Genomic DNA, 17,876 nt, shown 5'->3' with positions numbered 1-17,876 from the left:
TAAATGTTTGATTTGATTTGATTTGATCCCCTTGTCCTTCTTTTCATCAAACAAGATATACCCCTTCCTGCAACCGTTCTTTGTATGTTTTAGCCTCCAGTCTTCATATGTTGTTCGTATGTTTACGTTTCCATCCACTGCTTCTGGTCCTGTCCCCTGGTGCTTTGGAAAATAGTTTGACACCCCCTCCTCTTCTTTGTGGCAGCCCCTCAAATGTTGGAACACTGCTCTCATTTCTCCTCTAGTCCTTCTGGTCACTAGGCTAGCCATACCCAAATCTTTAACAAGGTCTTCTTTTTGAGAGAGAGTGGGGGGAGGACATAAAGATATAGGAGAGAGAGGGGGGAGGGAGGAAAGAGAAAGATGATAGATCAGATAGAGAGAAAGAGAGAGGGATGTGAGAGAAAGAGATGATAGCTAGATAGCTAGATAGGGAGAGGGAGGGAGAGAGAGATGAGAGAGAGAGAGATGAAAGAGAGAGAGATGATAGATCAGATAGAGAGAAAGAGAGAGGGATGTGAGAGAAAGAGATGATAGCTAGATAGCTAGATAGGGAGAGGGAGAGAGAGAGAGAGATGAGAGAGAGAGATGAAAGAGAGAGAGATGATAGATTAGATAGAGATAGAAAGAGAGGGATGTGAGAGAAAGAGATGATAACTAGATAGCTAGATAGGGAGAGGGAGGGAGAGAGAGATGAGAGAGAGAGAGAGATGAAAGAGAGAGAGATGATAGATCAGATAGAGAGAAAGAGAGAGGGATGTGAGAGAAAGAGATGATAGCTAGATAGCTAGATAGGGAGAGGGAGGGAGAGATGATAGATTAGATAGAGATAGAAAGAGAGAGGGATGTGAGAGAAAGAGGTGATAACTAGATAGCTAGATAGGGAGAGGGAGGGAGAGAGAGATGAGAGAGAGAGATGAAAGAGAGAGAGATGATAGATCAGATAGAGATAGAAAGAGAGGGATGTGAGAGAAAGAGATGATAACTAGATAGCTAGATAGGGAGAGGGAGGGAGAGAGAGATGAGAGAGAGAGAGAGATGAAAGAGAGAGAGATGATAGATCAGATAGAGAGAAAGAGAGAGGGATGTGAGAGAAAGAGATGATAGCTAGATAGCTAGATAGGGAGAGGGAGAGAGAGATGATAGATTAGATAGAGATAGAAAGAGAGAGGGATGTGAGAGAAAGAGGTGATAACTAGATAGCTAGATAGGGAGAGGGAGGGAGAGAGAGATGAGAGAGAGAGATGAAAGAGAGAGAGATGATAGATTAGATAGAGATAGAAAGAGAGGGATGTGAGAGAAAGAGATGATAACTAGATAGCTAGATATGGAGAGAGAGAGGGAGAGAGAGATGAAAGAGAGAGAGATGATAGATCAGATAGAGAGAAAGAGAGAGGGATGTGAGAGAAAGAGATGATAGCTAGATAGCTAGATAAGGAGGGGGGAGGGAGAGGGAGAGAGAGAGAGAGAACTAAACTTGCATGCAGCCCACCTGGGACTGGTCGAGAGCAGAAAACACAGTGGCTTGGGTGTTAATTCTGAAAACCAATTGCACATTCAGTGCCGGATGGAATACGTGGACAGAGACAAGCGACAACTGAGCTCCGAAACGCCGGTTCTATTGGTATATGTACGTGTGTGTGTGTCTGTGTGTGTGTGCGTGAGTGTGCATGTAGCACGCCCCGTCTGTGTCGCTGGGTGACCTCCCCCCCGTGATGTAAAACACGAGAGTCTAGGAGGTACCACTCTTATAATGCATCAGCTTCTCTGGCTGTGCAGAACGATTTGGCTTCATGATACCGGCGAGATGGAACTCAGCAGCTGATGGGGTTCGGGGGGGCCCCCCTCGTGAAGCCGCTGCTACTGCTGCTGCCCAGTGAGGCTCTGCATTTGTTCCCGTGAAACCTGCCTTTTTTGGGGTGGGGTGAGTTGATGCAGCTTCAGATGTGTGTGTGTGTGTGTCCCCCTCACTCCCCAGAGGATGGCTAATTCATCTTCCAGCCTTTGCATGGATTTTTCTGCTGCAAGATCTTTGTCAGTGGCGCGCTGGCAAGGGAGGGAGGAAGGAAGGGTGGGTTTTGGTTTTTTTTAGCAGTGTGTCAAAGCGTTATCTTTATGCCCACCTAGGAGGGGATAGAGAGAAGAGGAAAGGGACGGGGTGAGCATCCTTCAATTCTGCCCAAAGGGGAAAAAAAAAAAAAGCTCAAGTGTTTTGGCTTATTTTTAATTATTATTTGTTTTAAATTGGTCCAGTTTTTGGCATCGCTATTCAAGAAGCGCTAATAGCGCTAATAGCAACAGCATCCCTGTTCGCTTAACTGCTCGCTGACAGGAGGCAGGAAAAGCTTAAGAAAAAAAAAAAAGGCTTTTCCTGTTTATTTATTTATTTATTTTGAATGCCATGATTTGACACGTTGTGGTTTCAGATTGTGGGTTGGGGGTTTTTTTGGAGGGGAGGGTTTTTTGTTTGTTCGTTTGTCTGTTTTGGACCATCGTTGCTGGGTGCATGCAGACAGAGCTCTGGAAGTGATTGGTACACAATAGGTTTCAATAGCCGTTCTCTGAGATATTGCTGGACGCTAACATTGAGCTGCGAAGGATTTCCAGGAGATTTACATATGGATGCAGCGTGTAGGTTGCGGGCAGTGCCCAGAGTTTGTCAGAGATTGATCTGACGTGTTGTCTTCTCCAGTGAATGTCTAGAAACGCCAGGGAAAGAACAGGTAACTAACTCATCACCTGGTGGATTTGACTGGGACTGGCAGGTATTAGAACAAAAATGAGACCTATAGATATAGATAGATGTATAGATATATAGATATATATATGGGTTTGGATATTCCTGAAATGAAACTGAGGTTTTAGATGGCAATGCAAAGGCAAACTTTAACCAGATTTCTGGTCATTCATTCTGATGATGCATGTCCTGTTTACTTCATGCAGTAGGTGAAGAGAATAGGGTGTTAATCATTAAGTAGCCTACAAAATCGGTTGCGGGAGTCTTTTTTTATGTTTCAAATGAATGATTTTAATACACACACACACGCACCATGCTCTACCTGTCATCATCTTTGCTCTTGAAAAATAATAATAATCCTAAATCTTGTCTCGTTTCTATGATGCTGTTACCTCGTTCTCTTCTGATGCTTAAAAAAAGGAAAGAAAGAAAGCTTTCATGTTTTTCTCTCCCTTGTGTATTCACCTTTACTTTGGGCAGTGCAGAGTTAAAGAAGTGCTTGTTTCTTCCATGTTCTCTTTTTGTGAAGTTTGCAAGTTCCATAAGTTAGCCTAAGAGTGTTTCTGAATTTACTTGAAAAAAAAAAAAAAAAAGGAGTAATGTGTTATTCAGGCTCGAATCCTCTCAGACCAGTGTGTGTGTGCGCGCACGTGCGCGCACATGTGTCTCTTTGTGTGCAGTATTCTTTCTCATCCAAATCAGGTTGGCATAAAATATTGCACATCTTGTAAGGCTGAGCAATGGATGGAAACTAATCCAGGAGAGAAGCAAGCAGAAATTAAGACAAGCAAGAACAATAAACCAGCGGAACAATTTCCCTCTAGAAATTGTAGGTGCTCCAACCTGGGAAGCTTTTAAGAAGAGATCGGACAATGATTTCTCTGAAATGGTATTGGGCCCCCTGCCTGAGCAGACTAGGGTTGGACTAGAGAACCTCAAAGGTCCCTCACAACTCTGTTATTCTAATAATACCTGGGAAAAGAAGCAAATCGTTTTCGTGCCAGCCATCTTACTAGCTTTAGAATGTCTCGCTGTGTTGCTTGCGACTGTCCTAGGAAAAGCTGTTGTTGTATACTGCTTTAGCCAAATAACAGAGATGGAAGGGACCTTGGAGGTCTTCTAGTCCAACCCCCTGCTCAAATGCAAACCCCTCTACTCTGCACCATTTCAGACAAATGTGTTGTCCAATCTCTTCTTTAAAATCTCCCATGCAAAAAATCCTTTGTAGGAGCACCCACAATTTCTGAAGGGTAGCTGTTCCACTGATGAATTGTTCTCACTGTCCAGAAATTTCCTCCTAGCCTGCTTCTCTCCTTGATTAGTTTCCGTCCATTGCTTCTTGTCCTGCCTTCAGACGCTTTGAAGATTAGATTGATCCTCTCTTCCTTAGACCAGCTCATCCGTCAACTAATATTCACTCCAAATTTCACTAGTGTGAATTCTTTGGAGGGCTGTTGAAAACTCGAATGTGTTTTTTACAAATGTTAGTGCTGCACTTTTATTAACGCTGAGCAAACCAGTTCCCTACTGGTTTTAATCATTCCCTTCAGTGGGTTTTTTTTGTATGGGAGTGAAACTGTCCTTCCTTGCAAGGTTCTCATGTAAATTGCTAAGATCATCTAGTGCTTTAAGGCATGAAACTACAATATAAATTGTAGCAATCTTTAATGGGCATCTAAATCTCTTTGACTTTGGAGGGGAGCAAGTTATCTGTTTTGCCTTTGGAGATGACTACAGTTAAGTGTGAATTAAGAATTAAGTGTGTAAGAATATTTTCCACCAGTAAGAGTATTCCATATTCGCCCAAAGGTGTTTTCTCAAGAGGCAACTTGGACTGTCTTTGTTTTTCCTTGAAGAGGTTTCGCTTCTTATCCAAGAAGCTTCTTCCGTTCTGACTGAATGGTGGGAAATAGAAGGATTTATATTCTTTGTTTATATTCTCTGGACATTAGCACTCTGAAGGGAGGTGTCTGTTGAGACTACTTGGGGATTTCTCTGCAGACCAGAGGATTGCAAAGGACATAAATCCTTCTACTCCCCACCATTCAGTCAGAACAGAAGAAGCTTCTTGGATGAGAAGTGAAATGTTTTCAAGGGAAAAAAAAGAAACCAAAACATTTGAATTGACTTTTGAAAAATAACCTTGGAGACAACCATGACCTGAATGACTGAGAATTCCATGTTAGCATTCCCCCCCCCCCCCATTGAAATGGAATCTGTTTATATAAAAAGCTGGGGAAACTGTGAGTGTTAGCATCTCTATTTCCCATCTATATGCAATTTATAGCAGCAATATTAAGTGCTAGCCCTGTCATATATAATGTATAATTTCTATTTCATCTACCACATACTTGCATGCAGAACTGCTACACCCAGTATAAATCCAAGTCATTTTCGATGATCGGGTTGAGAAATATCCAATCAGGGGTCCTCAATCCATTTTAAACATCAGCTCCTAAAATTTTATTTTTCAAAAAAAAGTTTTTATTTTATTTTATGACCGGGAGCAGATTGGTCCAAAATAGCTGGAGATGGCTTTGCCCATTCTGATCTCAGAAAACATTGCAGACATTTGACATGATTAAATGTTCACATCCAACTGTAAGAGGTTCCTAAACTTTGATTTCAAAGGAGCTTCACAGGAATATCTCTAAAGTGGACGAATGGGGAAATAGATTTACAGATAATCAGAGTTGGAAGGGACCTTGTAGGTCATCTAGTCCAACCCCTGCCTTAGCAGTAGACTCTACACCCTTCCTGGCAAATGGCAGTCCAATCTCTTCTTGAAAGCCTCCAGTGATGACGCTCCCACAACTTCTGAAGGCAATTTCTGTTCCAGGGGTTGATTGTTCTCACTGTCAGAAAATGTCTCCTTATTTCTAGGTTGAATCTCTCCTTGTTCAGTTTCCATCCATTATTCCTTGTCTGGCCTTCGGGGGCTTTGGAAAATAGCTTCACCCGCTCCTCTCTGTAGCAGCCCCTCAAATATTGGAAGACTGCTCTCCTGTCTCCCCTGGTCCTTCTCTTCCCTAGACTAGCCATGTCCAGTTCCTGCAACTGTTCATCTTATGTTTTAGCCTCCAGTCCCCTAATCAACCTTGTTGCTCTTCTCTGCACTCTTTCTAGAGTCTCAATATCTTTTTTATAGCATGGTTATCTGTAAATCTGTAAAGATCCTAGTTTTATCTCAAAGGATAAAACATCCAGTTGTTCTCAGCATCAGGAGAGTGATGTGTTTTGGAACAAAAGTCCTGATTTTGCTTACTCATCGGCCATGATGGAGCAGAAAAGACAGTTTGGATCTGTAGTAGACAAATTCCATGAAAATATTGACTCCATCTCCAGCAGTTCAAACAGCAAAATCCAGATGAGACAGTTGAGAGAGGATTCTGAATTAAAGATGCCTTTAAATTTATGCAGTAAGCACACCATAATTTATTTTTTTTTCCAAACCAAGTGAATTATGCATAGTTCGGTTACTGAATTTCAAGGAGGACACTGCGGAGCTAAGAAAAGATTGCTGCAACTGATTTGGGGATTGGAGCAACTTCTCTATGCTGAAAAGACGTGAAGTCTGGGGTTTTTTTTTTTGAGGAGGGGGGATGTCTAAGTAGAAGCAATAGCAGAAGAATGGAGTTGGAAGGATCCTTGAAGGTTTTCTACTCCAGTGCTCAACCAGGAAACCCTCGACCATTTCAGATAAATGGTTATCCAATCTCTTCTTAAAAACCTCCAGTGTTGGAGCACCCACAATGTCTGAAGGCAAGTTGTTCCACTGCTTAATTGTTATCACTGTCAGGAAATTTTCTCCTTAGTTCTAGGTTGGTACTTCCATCCATTGTTTCTTGTCCTTTGGAGAATAGCTTGACTCCCTCTCCTTTGTGGCAGCCCCTCAAATATTAGAAGATTGCTATTATGCCTCCCCTAGTCCTTCTTTTCATTAAACTAGACATACCCAGTTCCTGCAACCGTTCTTCGTACGTTTTAGCCTAATCCTCCTTGTTGCTCTTCTCTGCAAACTTTCTTAAAGTCTCAACATCTTTTTTTTTTTTCCCATCGTGGCAACCAAAACTGGATGCAGTATTCCAAGTTGGGGTCTTACCAAATATTTGCAAAGTTACACGTGGTGTAAAGACCAAAGGGGTGTATCTCCCTCAACCCTCCCAAACATCATAAGGTTGAGTCACCTCCATAGTACAAGATTCAGAAGAGACTGTACAATTGAATTAGGGAATTGTCTGTTATATGGCAAAGCGAAGCATGCCAAGTTTTTAAAAGGTTAGATGAAGTCATGGAAAATAAAGCAGCTAATTGCATTGACGATACACTTTGGCTATTTGCTAAGAGCAAGAAGGAACATAGCTAAATAGAGAGGTTTTGGTCTACTTCTGTTCATATCTACGGGTGGGACTATTCCTGCAAACAGATTATTCCCAGGATAAAACATGGCTGATAATAGAGAATGTCCCAAAGTTGCTATTTAAAAAAAAAAATCTGGACTTTCTTTGCTGCTCCTTGAAGACATTTTGCTTCTCATCCAAGAAGCTTTTTCAGTTCTGGATGAAAAGCTAAATATTTTCCAGGGGAAAAAAAACACAAGAATGTCCAACTGGCTTTTGCAAAACTCACCTTTGGGACAACTGTGACCTGGATGGCTGAGAATATTGGTAGCTTAGGGTTGAACTATGGGGTTCTTGGTACTCTCTAAACCTGGTTGTTGTTGTTTTGCAGGAAACTCTGCAAAACACACACACACACAACCAAACTCAGACAGTAGCAAAGATCCCACATCTAGTGATCTGGAGCAGGGGTCTCTAACCTTAGCAACTTTAAGACTTGTGGATTTCAACTCCTAGAATTCCTCAGCCAGCAAAGCAAAGCAACGCAAACAGAAAGTCCACAAGTTTTAAAGTTGCCAAGGTTGGAGACCCCTGATCTGGAGGGAACATGTCTTCTGAATAAATGATTGACACACACACACACACACACACACACACTTATTGGGCAGGGAAAACTGTACTGCTGAAAAGTAGCTACAGATCAATTCCTTATTATCTCCCCCCTCCTCCCAATTGAGAAGATATTGTCGTTGTCATGTTAACCCATTGAGCGTCTCACTGATCCTCTAAGGATCCTGACGGAGCTTTCCTTGTGACCAACACACTCCCCCTCTCAACCGTCTCTCTCAAAGTCCTTTCAAAGATCTCTTGTCCATGGAGAGATGGTTTAAGATCTAAAGCTCAAGAGTGTAGGAGCCCTCTCCCTCCCTCCCTCCCTCCCTTCCTCTCTCTCTCTCCCTCTCTCTTTCTCTCTCTCTTGCAGAGTCTGCAACTGCATCCATCTGCCAGAGAATTTGCATTGTGCTTATCACCATGGGTACCGCTATAAATGATGTCGGGGAAACGAAGCATAAAAATATAGACACTACAGCTGGGACCATAAGCAAAGGAAGGTTGTCAGCCCAGCTTTGTTAAGGAGTGTCCTAAGTTGGTCTCGTTCAGACGAGTTACTTGTGGACGAGTGGATACGTAGGCGCAAATAAGGGCCTTCTAGATTTGGCCCTCTGCCTATTAGATAAGGAATAAGCAAGATTTGACAAGTCGGTCCATAATTCCTTAAGCCAAGGGTGGCTTGCATCCCAAACAACTGGGCTGTTTTCAGTGAGATCACATAACTCAGCCAAACAATGATACTTGGTTACTAGAATACAATAAATATAGCATTCCCAAGAACTAACCCAGGCATCTGATAGGAAAGGACTCACAATCAACCGGAGTGTGATAAAACTCTTTCATGGAAGTGCCAAAGGTGCTTTTTTGCAGGAAGCACCTAGACTTTCTGGGTTTTTTTTCTTTTGAAGATGTTTCGCTTCTCATCCCAGAAGCCTCTTCAGCTCTGACCGGAGGGTGGGGAATGGAAGGATTTATATTCCTTGCAGACAGCTGGTCATTTGCATCCTTTTAGAGGGTCATTGAGGCCCTTTGGTGGTTTGTCTGTGTCCTCGGGGTCATTTGAGTAGTGCAAATGGTTCCTCTAGTCGGCAAAAAAAAATTCTCTGAAACTCCGTTCATACTTCCACACTATTGGAAGGGTGTTCATCCCAAATTGCATAGCTCAACGTCTGCAGAGATTCTCAGTCATCCAGGTCATGGTTGTCCCAAAGGTGCTTTTTCAGGAGGCAAATGGACTTTCTTGTGGAAAGCTCTGTGTTTGGCTTTGTATAGTTCATTTGGCACTTTCGTTGTTGGCAGCCATTCAAAGGAGAGAAAAGTGGGTGCTTATCTCGAGAGACTATTTGGGACTCATTACGGGCTGGGAATGAACATAATTCCCAGTGTTGAAATAAAAAGAGAGTTGTTTGGATAATTACGGTCTCAGGACACATGGAATTCCAGTTGGACTGTGGATTGATTTGCGACCCGCTGCAGGCCTTAATGCTCTTCTTGTAAATTATTCCTGGTAATCAAGCTTTCATTAGCATGCATCAATCATGTGCTCAAGCACATTATGTACATCAGAGATCTCCTGGAATCCAATTGCAAATGAAATCTATCTATCTACCCAATAACATCAGAAATTCAGCACACCGTGTTTTATGGCCTCCCATATTCTGAAGGATCAGCCGTGTTCTGGTTTCGTTTGCAATTGGATTCCAGGAGGTATCTGATGTACATAAAACTCTCATGTTTTTCTGTGTTTCTATGTTTCTCTAAATACTTTGTTAGCCAAATCAGCCCAGCAACATTCTGTTTCAAAGGAAGCCTGCCCAACGTCTGTTCAAACAGGTGGCCAATTCTGCAATTTTGGAAGAGGGCTAGTAGTTCTTCTTTATAAATGGGGCCTCGTTAACTCTGACAATAGAGCTGGAAGGGTCCTTGGAGGTCTTCTAGTCCAACCTCCTGCTCAAGTAGGAGACCCTATCCCAGGGCTGTCAAACTCCCGGGCCGCGATCTCAGATGCATCATGCGCTGACCATGGCCACGCCCAGTTTAGCGAAGGGGGGGGAAAGTTCCAATATGTCACGTGACACCACCGTAATGACATGAGTTTGCTCCCCCTGCCCTATACAATTTCAGACAAATGGCTGTCCAGTCTCTTCTTCAAAACCTCCAGTGATGGAGCATCTACAACTTCTGGAGACAGGTTGTTCCACTGGTTAATTGTTTTCACTGTTAGGAAGTTTCTCCTTAATTCCATATTGGTTTTCTCCCAAAATGCAATGCAAGTGTGTGCCCCTGTGCAGCAGCACACACCCTGCATGCATGCATGCCCCTGCAAATTAGCTCCCCATGCATGCGCCCCCCCATGCACGCACAGCAGAAACCTGAAGACCAACTGGTCGGTGGGAGGCATGTGAGCATCCACGGTGGAGTTGAGTTGGGGCGACGGCGCACATGCCCACAGAAGTGGCTCTTTATGCCACCTGTGGCACACATGCCATAGGTTCACGACCACGGATATAGGGCCTCCTGTTTGAGCCGAGGGTTGAACTAGAACAGTGGTCACCAACTGGTGGGCCGGGGACCACTGGTGGGCCGTGAGAAAATGTTGGTGGTCCGCAGAGAAATGTCTCCCCCAAAGCAATTAATCCAGGCTGTGCGGGAATACAAGGCTGTGCCATCCATATGGCCCACCCACCCACTGGCCCCCACTCTTCAGCCAAGCGCAAACTTTACCTTGAGTAGAGCCACGCAAGCTGGAATTGGAAGGTAAGACCAACGGTGGGAGAGGGAAATCTGCCCTGGGGTGGTTTGCTGATGTTGGTGGGAAAGTCGGTCCCATATTCCAGAGCTGCAGTAGTCACAAAACTGGCCCTTTGGTCATCCCGGAGTGGGTCCTCCAGTCCATGGCAGGCCGGTGCACCCGGGTGGAGGAGCAGCTGCTCCGGGATGACCAAAGGGCCAATCCTACTGTGACTACTGCAACTGTGGAATATGGGACCGACTTTCCCACCAACGTCAGCAAAACCACCATCAGTCAAAAGTCATATTAGCGGTCCGCCGGATTTAAAATTATGAGTTTGGTGGTCCCCGAGGTCCAAAAGGTTGGTGACCCCTGAACTAGAAGGTCCCTTCCAACTCTGTCATTTTCTAGTCTGTATTTGATTCTGTATATTTCCCAAATTTTCATCTTCAAATGCTGGCAGGGTTAGGGGACTAGACTCTTAATCAATTCTACAGCTGAAATTCTGGTCCGATTCAATTATGGTTTTGAGCGTTGTTGTTTTTTTTAACCGTGTTATCTCCAAAAGAGCCAATTTACCTATGCCAATTGAAGGTTTACTCTAACGACATAAATAAAATGTTTCTTCTTGTCGCGCTAAATGCGGATCCAGTTTTGATTTCCCCTCAATTCCAGTTTGATTGAACAGAGATTCGATTCAGCCCCGTTTCATATACTTGCCGCCAGAAGGTTAAGTGGACCAGGAAGTTTTGATGAATATTCTAAGGATATTTTTGTGTCTTCGGCAAATGGACCTATTTATTTGGATGCCTCGCTCCCTCGCCGTGTCCCTTTGGGGAAAACAATTTTCAGTTTTGTAAGGCATTTATTTGCCAGCGTTTACATTTTAACATGCATTTTCATGAATATTGGCACATTTGGGCAAAATTCTCAGGACGGCCAACCAGCTTGCAAAATGCCGAAATGCGTTCCTTTCTCATTTGTTCAGAAGACCATTACAAATTGGGATGCAACGAAACGTTCTTATTTGCCTCATTGGTTTTGCTTCATTTTGGGTTTAAAAAAGCAAAAACAAAAGGCAAAAACAAAGCTCAACATTACATAACCGCTGTATTTCCTAAGGGATTTTTTTTTTTTTTTAGTTCTCTTTGGTTAATTGTGGGTGGCTGTTGCATATGTTTGCATGCTTTGTATTATGTTTTGTTGCCTTTTTTTTCCCCCTTTGGTATTATTTTTCTCTTGTCATTTTAGTTTCTTGTATACCAGTCAAACCCCCTGTGATTGGGAAAAATTTTAAAAAAGGGGAAACTATTAAAAACAAAACAAATGGAAAGTGAAAATTAATTCAGTGAATGGGATCTATAGGAACCCTACTCAGTTGTTCAGACATGTAAAGATACAGTGGTTAAGGCACAAGGCTAGAAAGCAAGAGACTGTGAGTTCAAGTCTCGCCAAAGCCATGAAAACCAGCTTGGTGACATTAGGCCAATCACCAGGAGACTGTGAATTTTAGTCCCGCCTTAAGCATGAAAGCCAGCTAAGTTACTTTGGGCCAATCACCAGGAGATAGTGAGTTCTAGTCCTGTCTTAGGCATGACAGCCAGTTGGATGATTTTGGGCCAATCATCAGGAGACTGTGAATTCTAGTCCCGCCTTCGGCATGAAAACTAGGTGGGTGATTTTCTGCCTTGTTAGTCGTTTCTGGTTCTAGGGGGTGGTGCTCACCTCCACGACAAAGCCGAAGAGCCAGCGCTGTCCAAAGAGGTCTCCGTGGTCATGTGGCCGGCATGACCAAATGCCAAAGGCGCACGGAACGCTGTTACCTTCCCACCAAAGTGGTCCCTATTTTTCTACTTGCATTTTTTACATGCTTTTGAACTGCTGGATTGGTAGAACCTGGGACAAGTAATGGGAGCTCACTCCGTTACGCGACGCTAGGGATTCGAACCGCTAAACTGCTGACCTTTCTGATTGACCAGCTCAGCGTCTTAGCCACTGATCCACCGCGTCCTGTAAAAATAATAAAATAACAATAATAATAAAGGCAGGATATAAACAAACAAAAATATATAGAAAAAAGTACTTCCACTGAACATATCGGTGAAATATTTGCTGTTTGCTTTTGAGCTTCCTTCTCAAAGAGCTTGGACTAATAGCCAGAGCCATGCTGGGTCAAGTAACACTAAAATTCACTGTATATTATGAGAAGCCAAAATAAAATCCCTAGAGCAGGAATGTCAAACTCGCGTCATCACGGAGGCGTCACATGACGTACCATGATTTTTTTTTTCCCCTTTGCTAAACTGGGACTGGACTTGGCCAGCGCATGATGCATCTGGCCCGTGAGCCACATGTTTGACAGCCCTGTCCTAGAGGGGCACAGTTCTTGTTGGGAATGCTTTCAAGACACCTGTCAATATTTGTCTCCTGAGTATTAAAAGTCAAATCTGACCATGCGTTTCCATAGGAAGTTTTCTTTTAAGACGTGGGAAAACATTACAAGGAGATAGAACACAGAACATAGAATAACAGGGCTCAGTTGTGGTCGTAAGTCGAGGACCTCCTGCATTTGGGGGTCTGAACTGGTTAATTACAATCCTTTGCTACCTTACAAAAATCCTGGTTGCTTCCTGAATTGGTGTGCCTATTGTGTTGGTTATAAGCAAATAAAATGCTGGCACGGGATAATTTTAAACTAGAGAGAATTCTTCGACTCCACCAAACTCTAAGCATTTCTGATTTCAAGGCTCTCTGGGAAGTCCCTTGGCTGCATAGAGAATACCTGATTTATTTGTTCGAGATTTAAAGCCACTTGAACATGGAAAATCAGAACAGAGCTGGAAGGTACCCTGGAGGTCTTCTAGTCCAACCCCTTGCTCGAGCAGGAGACCCTATGCAATTTCAAACAAGTGACTGTCCAGCCTCTTTTTAAAAACCTCCAGTGATGGAGCACCCACAATTTCTGGTGTCAAGCTGTTCCACTGGTTAATTGCCCTAGGAAGTGTCTCCTCAATTCCAGATTGCTTCTCTCCTTGATTAGTTTCCATCCATCGTTTCTTGTCCTTGCTTTGAAAGATAAGTTGAGCCCCTCTTCTTTATGGCAGCCTCTTAAACACTGCAAGACTGCTATCATGTCCCCCTTAGTCCTTCCTTTCTTTAGACTGGCCAAACCCAAATCCTGCAACCGTTCTTCATAGGTTTTAATCTCCGGGCCTTTAATCGTCTTAGCGATCAATTTCATGTTCATTTCCAGAGCCGAACACTTTCTGATCTGGGTGTGCCGAGGAGAGTCTAAAAGTGTTTCAAAAGTCATCCCCTCGCAACAGCATCATTAGACAAACAACAAGCCACGCAGCACCTTTGCGAGTGCAAATTTTTAAGTGAAGCCATCCGCAGAGGTGCTAAACTCAGTCCAATTATAAATTAAGAACTTGCAGTGGCGAAACCTGAGGTCTTGATTAAAATTTTCAAGAGCAGGTTCAGGAAACTTGAGTAACTTGATAAGGGACCTTGGAGGTCCTCTAGTCGAACCCCCTGCTCGAGCAGGAACCATTCCAGACAAATGGTTGTCCGATCTCTTCTTTAAAACCTCCAGTGTTGGAGCATTTACAACTTCTGGAGGCGATCGTTCCACTGATGAATTGTTCTCACTGTTACGAATTTTCTCCTTAGTTCTAGGTTGCTTCTCCCCTGGTTTAGTTTGAATATTCAGTATCAGTTTTGGTATTAATTTGAATATTCATTGACTATTTTCAGTCTAATTGGTCTGAGCTCTGTTTCCACAGTCTCTGAGTTCAGATTTCTCATAGCACCTCGAACTAGCTCTGGTTTTAAGAAACTTTTGTGCAGCACGGATGAAGGACCAAGACTGAAGAACTTGTCATAAGAACTTTTCATGCATCCTGATGTTGGAAAACCAACTTTCCTCCTCATGCACTGGATTGCAATGTGGTGATATCTGGAAACAAATAGAATAGAATAGAATAGAATAGAATAGAATAGAATAGAATAGAATAGAATAGAATAGAATAGAATAGAATAGAATAGAATAGAATAGAATAGAAACAGGAATGGAATAGAATAGAAACAGGAATAAAATAGAATAGAAATAAAATAGAATAGAAACAGGAATGGAATAGAATAGAATAGAAGAATCAGGAATGGAATAGAATAAAAACAGGAATGGAATGGAATGGAATGGAATGGAATGGAATAGAATAGAATAGAATAGAATAGAATAGAATAGAATAGAATAGAATAGAATAGAATAGAATAACAGAGTTGGATCTTCTAGTCCAATCCTCACCTTAGGCAGAAAACCCTATAACATTTCAGACAATTGGTTATCCAATCTCTTCTTAACAACTTCCAGTGTTCGGAGCATTAGTTCTTGACTTACGACCAAATCCAAACCCAAAATTTCTGCTGCTAAGCAAGACAGTTGTTGAGTGAATCACTGCAGCGGTTAAATTAGTAACATGGTTGTTGTGTGAATCTGGTTTCCCCATTGACTTTGCTTGTCAGAAGGTCGCCAAAGGGGGATCACATGACCCCAGGACACTGCGACCATCATAAATATGAAGCATTTGTCAAGCATCCCAGTGTATCCCCAGATAGTTGGACATGTTCAACGGAACAGGGAATGTATTACCATGCATGGTGTAGCTGCAAAAAAGTGCAAGGGTTTTGGCTCAGGATGGAGAAGTGGTTGGAGGAAATGTTGGGTTTTAAATGAGATCATGTACCAGAAAGCTTTCTATTAGGAATCATGTCAAAAAAATAACAAATAAAGATGAGCTATATATGATTATACCTACTATTACTGCGGCAAGGACATCATTTGCCCACAACTGGAAGGAGACAGGCATACCGAGTGAAGACGAAGTAATGAACAAAATCTTGATATGCGCTGAAATGGATAAGCTAACCTTAGAGATGAAAAATAAAGACCAGTCAGCATATTACATAATTTGGAATTGATTCTATCACTGGTGGAGGCAGAAAGGAAGGTCTTAAGTTGAGAAAAGAATTGCTGAGAGGGTATTGAGGGTACGAGATGAAAACAGGACCAATGATTCTGGAAAGTGTAATATATGTATATAGGTATATATTTGAACAATTGTATATAGGGAAATACATATTTATGTAATACTGACCAAAAGTTATGTCAAGCTGGCTTCACTACGTTCATTGTTTTTAACTGCTTTTTTGTGTAATAAAATGTTTTTTTTTAATTTTTTAAAAAGCATCCGAGTGTAAATCACATGACCACAGAGATGCTGCAACAATCATAAGTGTAGGAAAATGGTCATAAGTCTCTTTTTTCAGTGCTGTTGTAACTTTGAAGGGTCGCCCAATGAATAGCTGGAAGTTGAAGGCTACCTGTACATTGTTGGATCATCATAATTCACATTTTATCATGGTGGTAGCTACGACTGGACATATTTCTTAGCATCGTATAGTCTTCTTAGAGATATTCAGTTTAGCATTTTTTCCTGCTAGACCTGCCTCAAATCTTCCAGAACAAATCTTTCACATCCTTTGATCTGTTCTGTGTGAGTCTTGTATATTTAGTGTCCAATGTCCATTGATTGATTGATTGATTACCATTCAATTGCTACTGATTCTTAGCAACCATCTGGATAGATTATCTTCTACTCTACTCAATCTTGGCCATTTAAGCCTCTCAATAGTACATTCATTGCTCTTTTAATCAAAACCTTCCACCTTGCCCCTGGAACTACCTTTTTTTTTTCTTCTTTTCCATCAATGTTTCCAAGCATTTTAAATTTCCTAAGGGAATCTGGATCTCTGCCTAAGATCTCCAAATTATAATAATCAGAGCTTGGTTATTTTTGACCAATCTGAGTCAGTTCAGTGTGATGGTTAAAGCATCAGGCTAGAAACCAAAGGGCCATGAGTTCTAGTCCTGCTCGAGGCATAAAAGCTGGATGGGCGACTTTGGATCAATCACCTGGAGACAGTGAGTTCTAGTCCCACTTTAGGCATGAAAAGTGGCTGGGTTGGTTTGGGCCAATCACCAGGAAATGGTGAGTTCTAGTTCCACTTTAGGCATGAAAACAGGCTGGGTGACTGCCAATCATTCGCTCAGATTCCAACTGTTGTGAGGAAAATAGAAGGAGGAGGAAGTAGCATTAGATATGTTCACTGCTGTGAGTTGTTTATAAAAAATATAGAGGCAGAATATAAATAAAATAAATCAAATTGTGCTTTAGGCAGGACTTCTGGCTTGAATTGTTTTACAATCCACTCCCTTCCTTCCTTCCTTCCTTCCTTCCTTCCTTCCTTCCTTCCTTCCTTCCTTCCTTCCTTCCTTCCTTCCTTCCTTCCTCTCTCTCTCACCTTTCCTTCCCTCTCTCCCTTTCCTTTCCACTCTCTCCCTTACTTTTCCTTCCCTTCCCTTCGATTCTCTCTCTCCCTTTCCTTTCTCCCTCTCCCTTTCCTTTCCTTCTCCATCTCCATCTCCCTCTCCATCCTCCTTTCCTTCCTTTCCCTTCCCTTTCCTGAACATCCATGATTTCCTCAGAAGTCTCCTACAACACCAAAGTTCAAACACAGAAATGTTCTTTCCCCCCCACTTCTGCTTCTTTCAAGTTCAGCTTTCCATAAAACCTTCCCTTGAACAATTCCGATTGCACAATTGGTGTGGATTAAACAATCCACACCAATACACAGCGCAAGATACAGAGGAATAAAATAAAAATAAAAAGGAAGGAAGGAAGAAGATGGAGGAAGAAGAGAGACGGAGGGAGGGAAGGAACAAGAAAACAACAATGAAAAAGGAGTGACAGGTCACAGCTTCACTATTTCAGGGCCGTATTCACTGTATGGCTTTGAAGTGACTTTCAATCACCTCAAATTGCATACTACACTATGTTCAAGGACATCCATGGAGGTTAGGTGGGCAAAAGACTTCTAGGCAGGGGTGGGATTCAAAAATCCCAGCAACCGGTTCGTTGCCTGGTTACTGGGTGGGCGTAGCCAAGGTGGGTGTGGCCTACAGAAACTTCCGGGAGGGCTGTTTTTTGCCTTCCCCCGGGGTCCGGAGGCTTTCCTCGGGCCTCTGGGAGGGCAAAAACAGACTCCGGAAAGCTTCCGGAAGCCAGAAACAGGCCCGTTTCCAGAGCTCCAGAAGGCCCATTTTTTGCCCTTCTTGACCCTGCATCCAAAATGGGCCACGTAGAGACTCCTTGGGGGGGAGGGGCGGGCAGGGCCAGCCAGTCGGTTCAACTACCGGTTCCGTGAACCAGATGTAAATTTAACATCCGTTTCACCTGAACCAGCCCGAACCAGCAGAATCCCACTTCTGCTTCTAAGGATGAGTTGCTGACAATTTTAAACAAAAGGTCACCTCTCATCGTCCCCAGGAAGCCGGCATTGAATTCATTATCAACCCTGAAGACGCTGACTGACTCACTAAATGTGGTAACATCAC

The 17,876-nt window shown here is 42.8% G+C and overlaps 1 protein-coding gene across 29 annotated transcripts in view; it reads left to right on the top strand.

Annotated features, from left to right (window-relative positions):
- Positions 1 to 17,876, top strand: part of DLG2 (discs large MAGUK scaffold protein 2) — a 979,527-nt gene that overhangs the window by 870,054 nt on the left and 91,597 nt on the right. Inside the window, exon 1 of one of the 29 annotated variants that reach the window (XM_087936991.1) lies at positions 1,746 to 1,876. The exons of 27 other annotated variants lie outside the window; for them this stretch is intronic. In XM_087936991.1, the coding sequence (XP_087793117.1) occupies positions 1,825 to 1,876 (52 nt within the window). In that variant the 5' untranslated portion in view covers positions 1,746 to 1,824. Of the gene's footprint in view, positions 1 to 1,745; positions 1,877 to 1,902; positions 1,925 to 17,876 lie in introns of those variants that run through there. One more of the 29 variants, XM_087936992.1, reaches the window with a different exon arrangement.

Source organism: Pseudonaja textilis, chromosome 7 (genome assembly GCF_049901715.1).
Source record: "Pseudonaja textilis isolate UNSWEBS1 chromosome 7, rPseTex1.2, whole genome shotgun sequence".
Classification (NCBI taxonomy): domain Eukaryota; kingdom Metazoa; phylum Chordata; class Lepidosauria; order Squamata; family Elapidae; genus Pseudonaja; species Pseudonaja textilis.
This window is presented reverse-complemented; position numbering and strand designations above follow the sequence as displayed.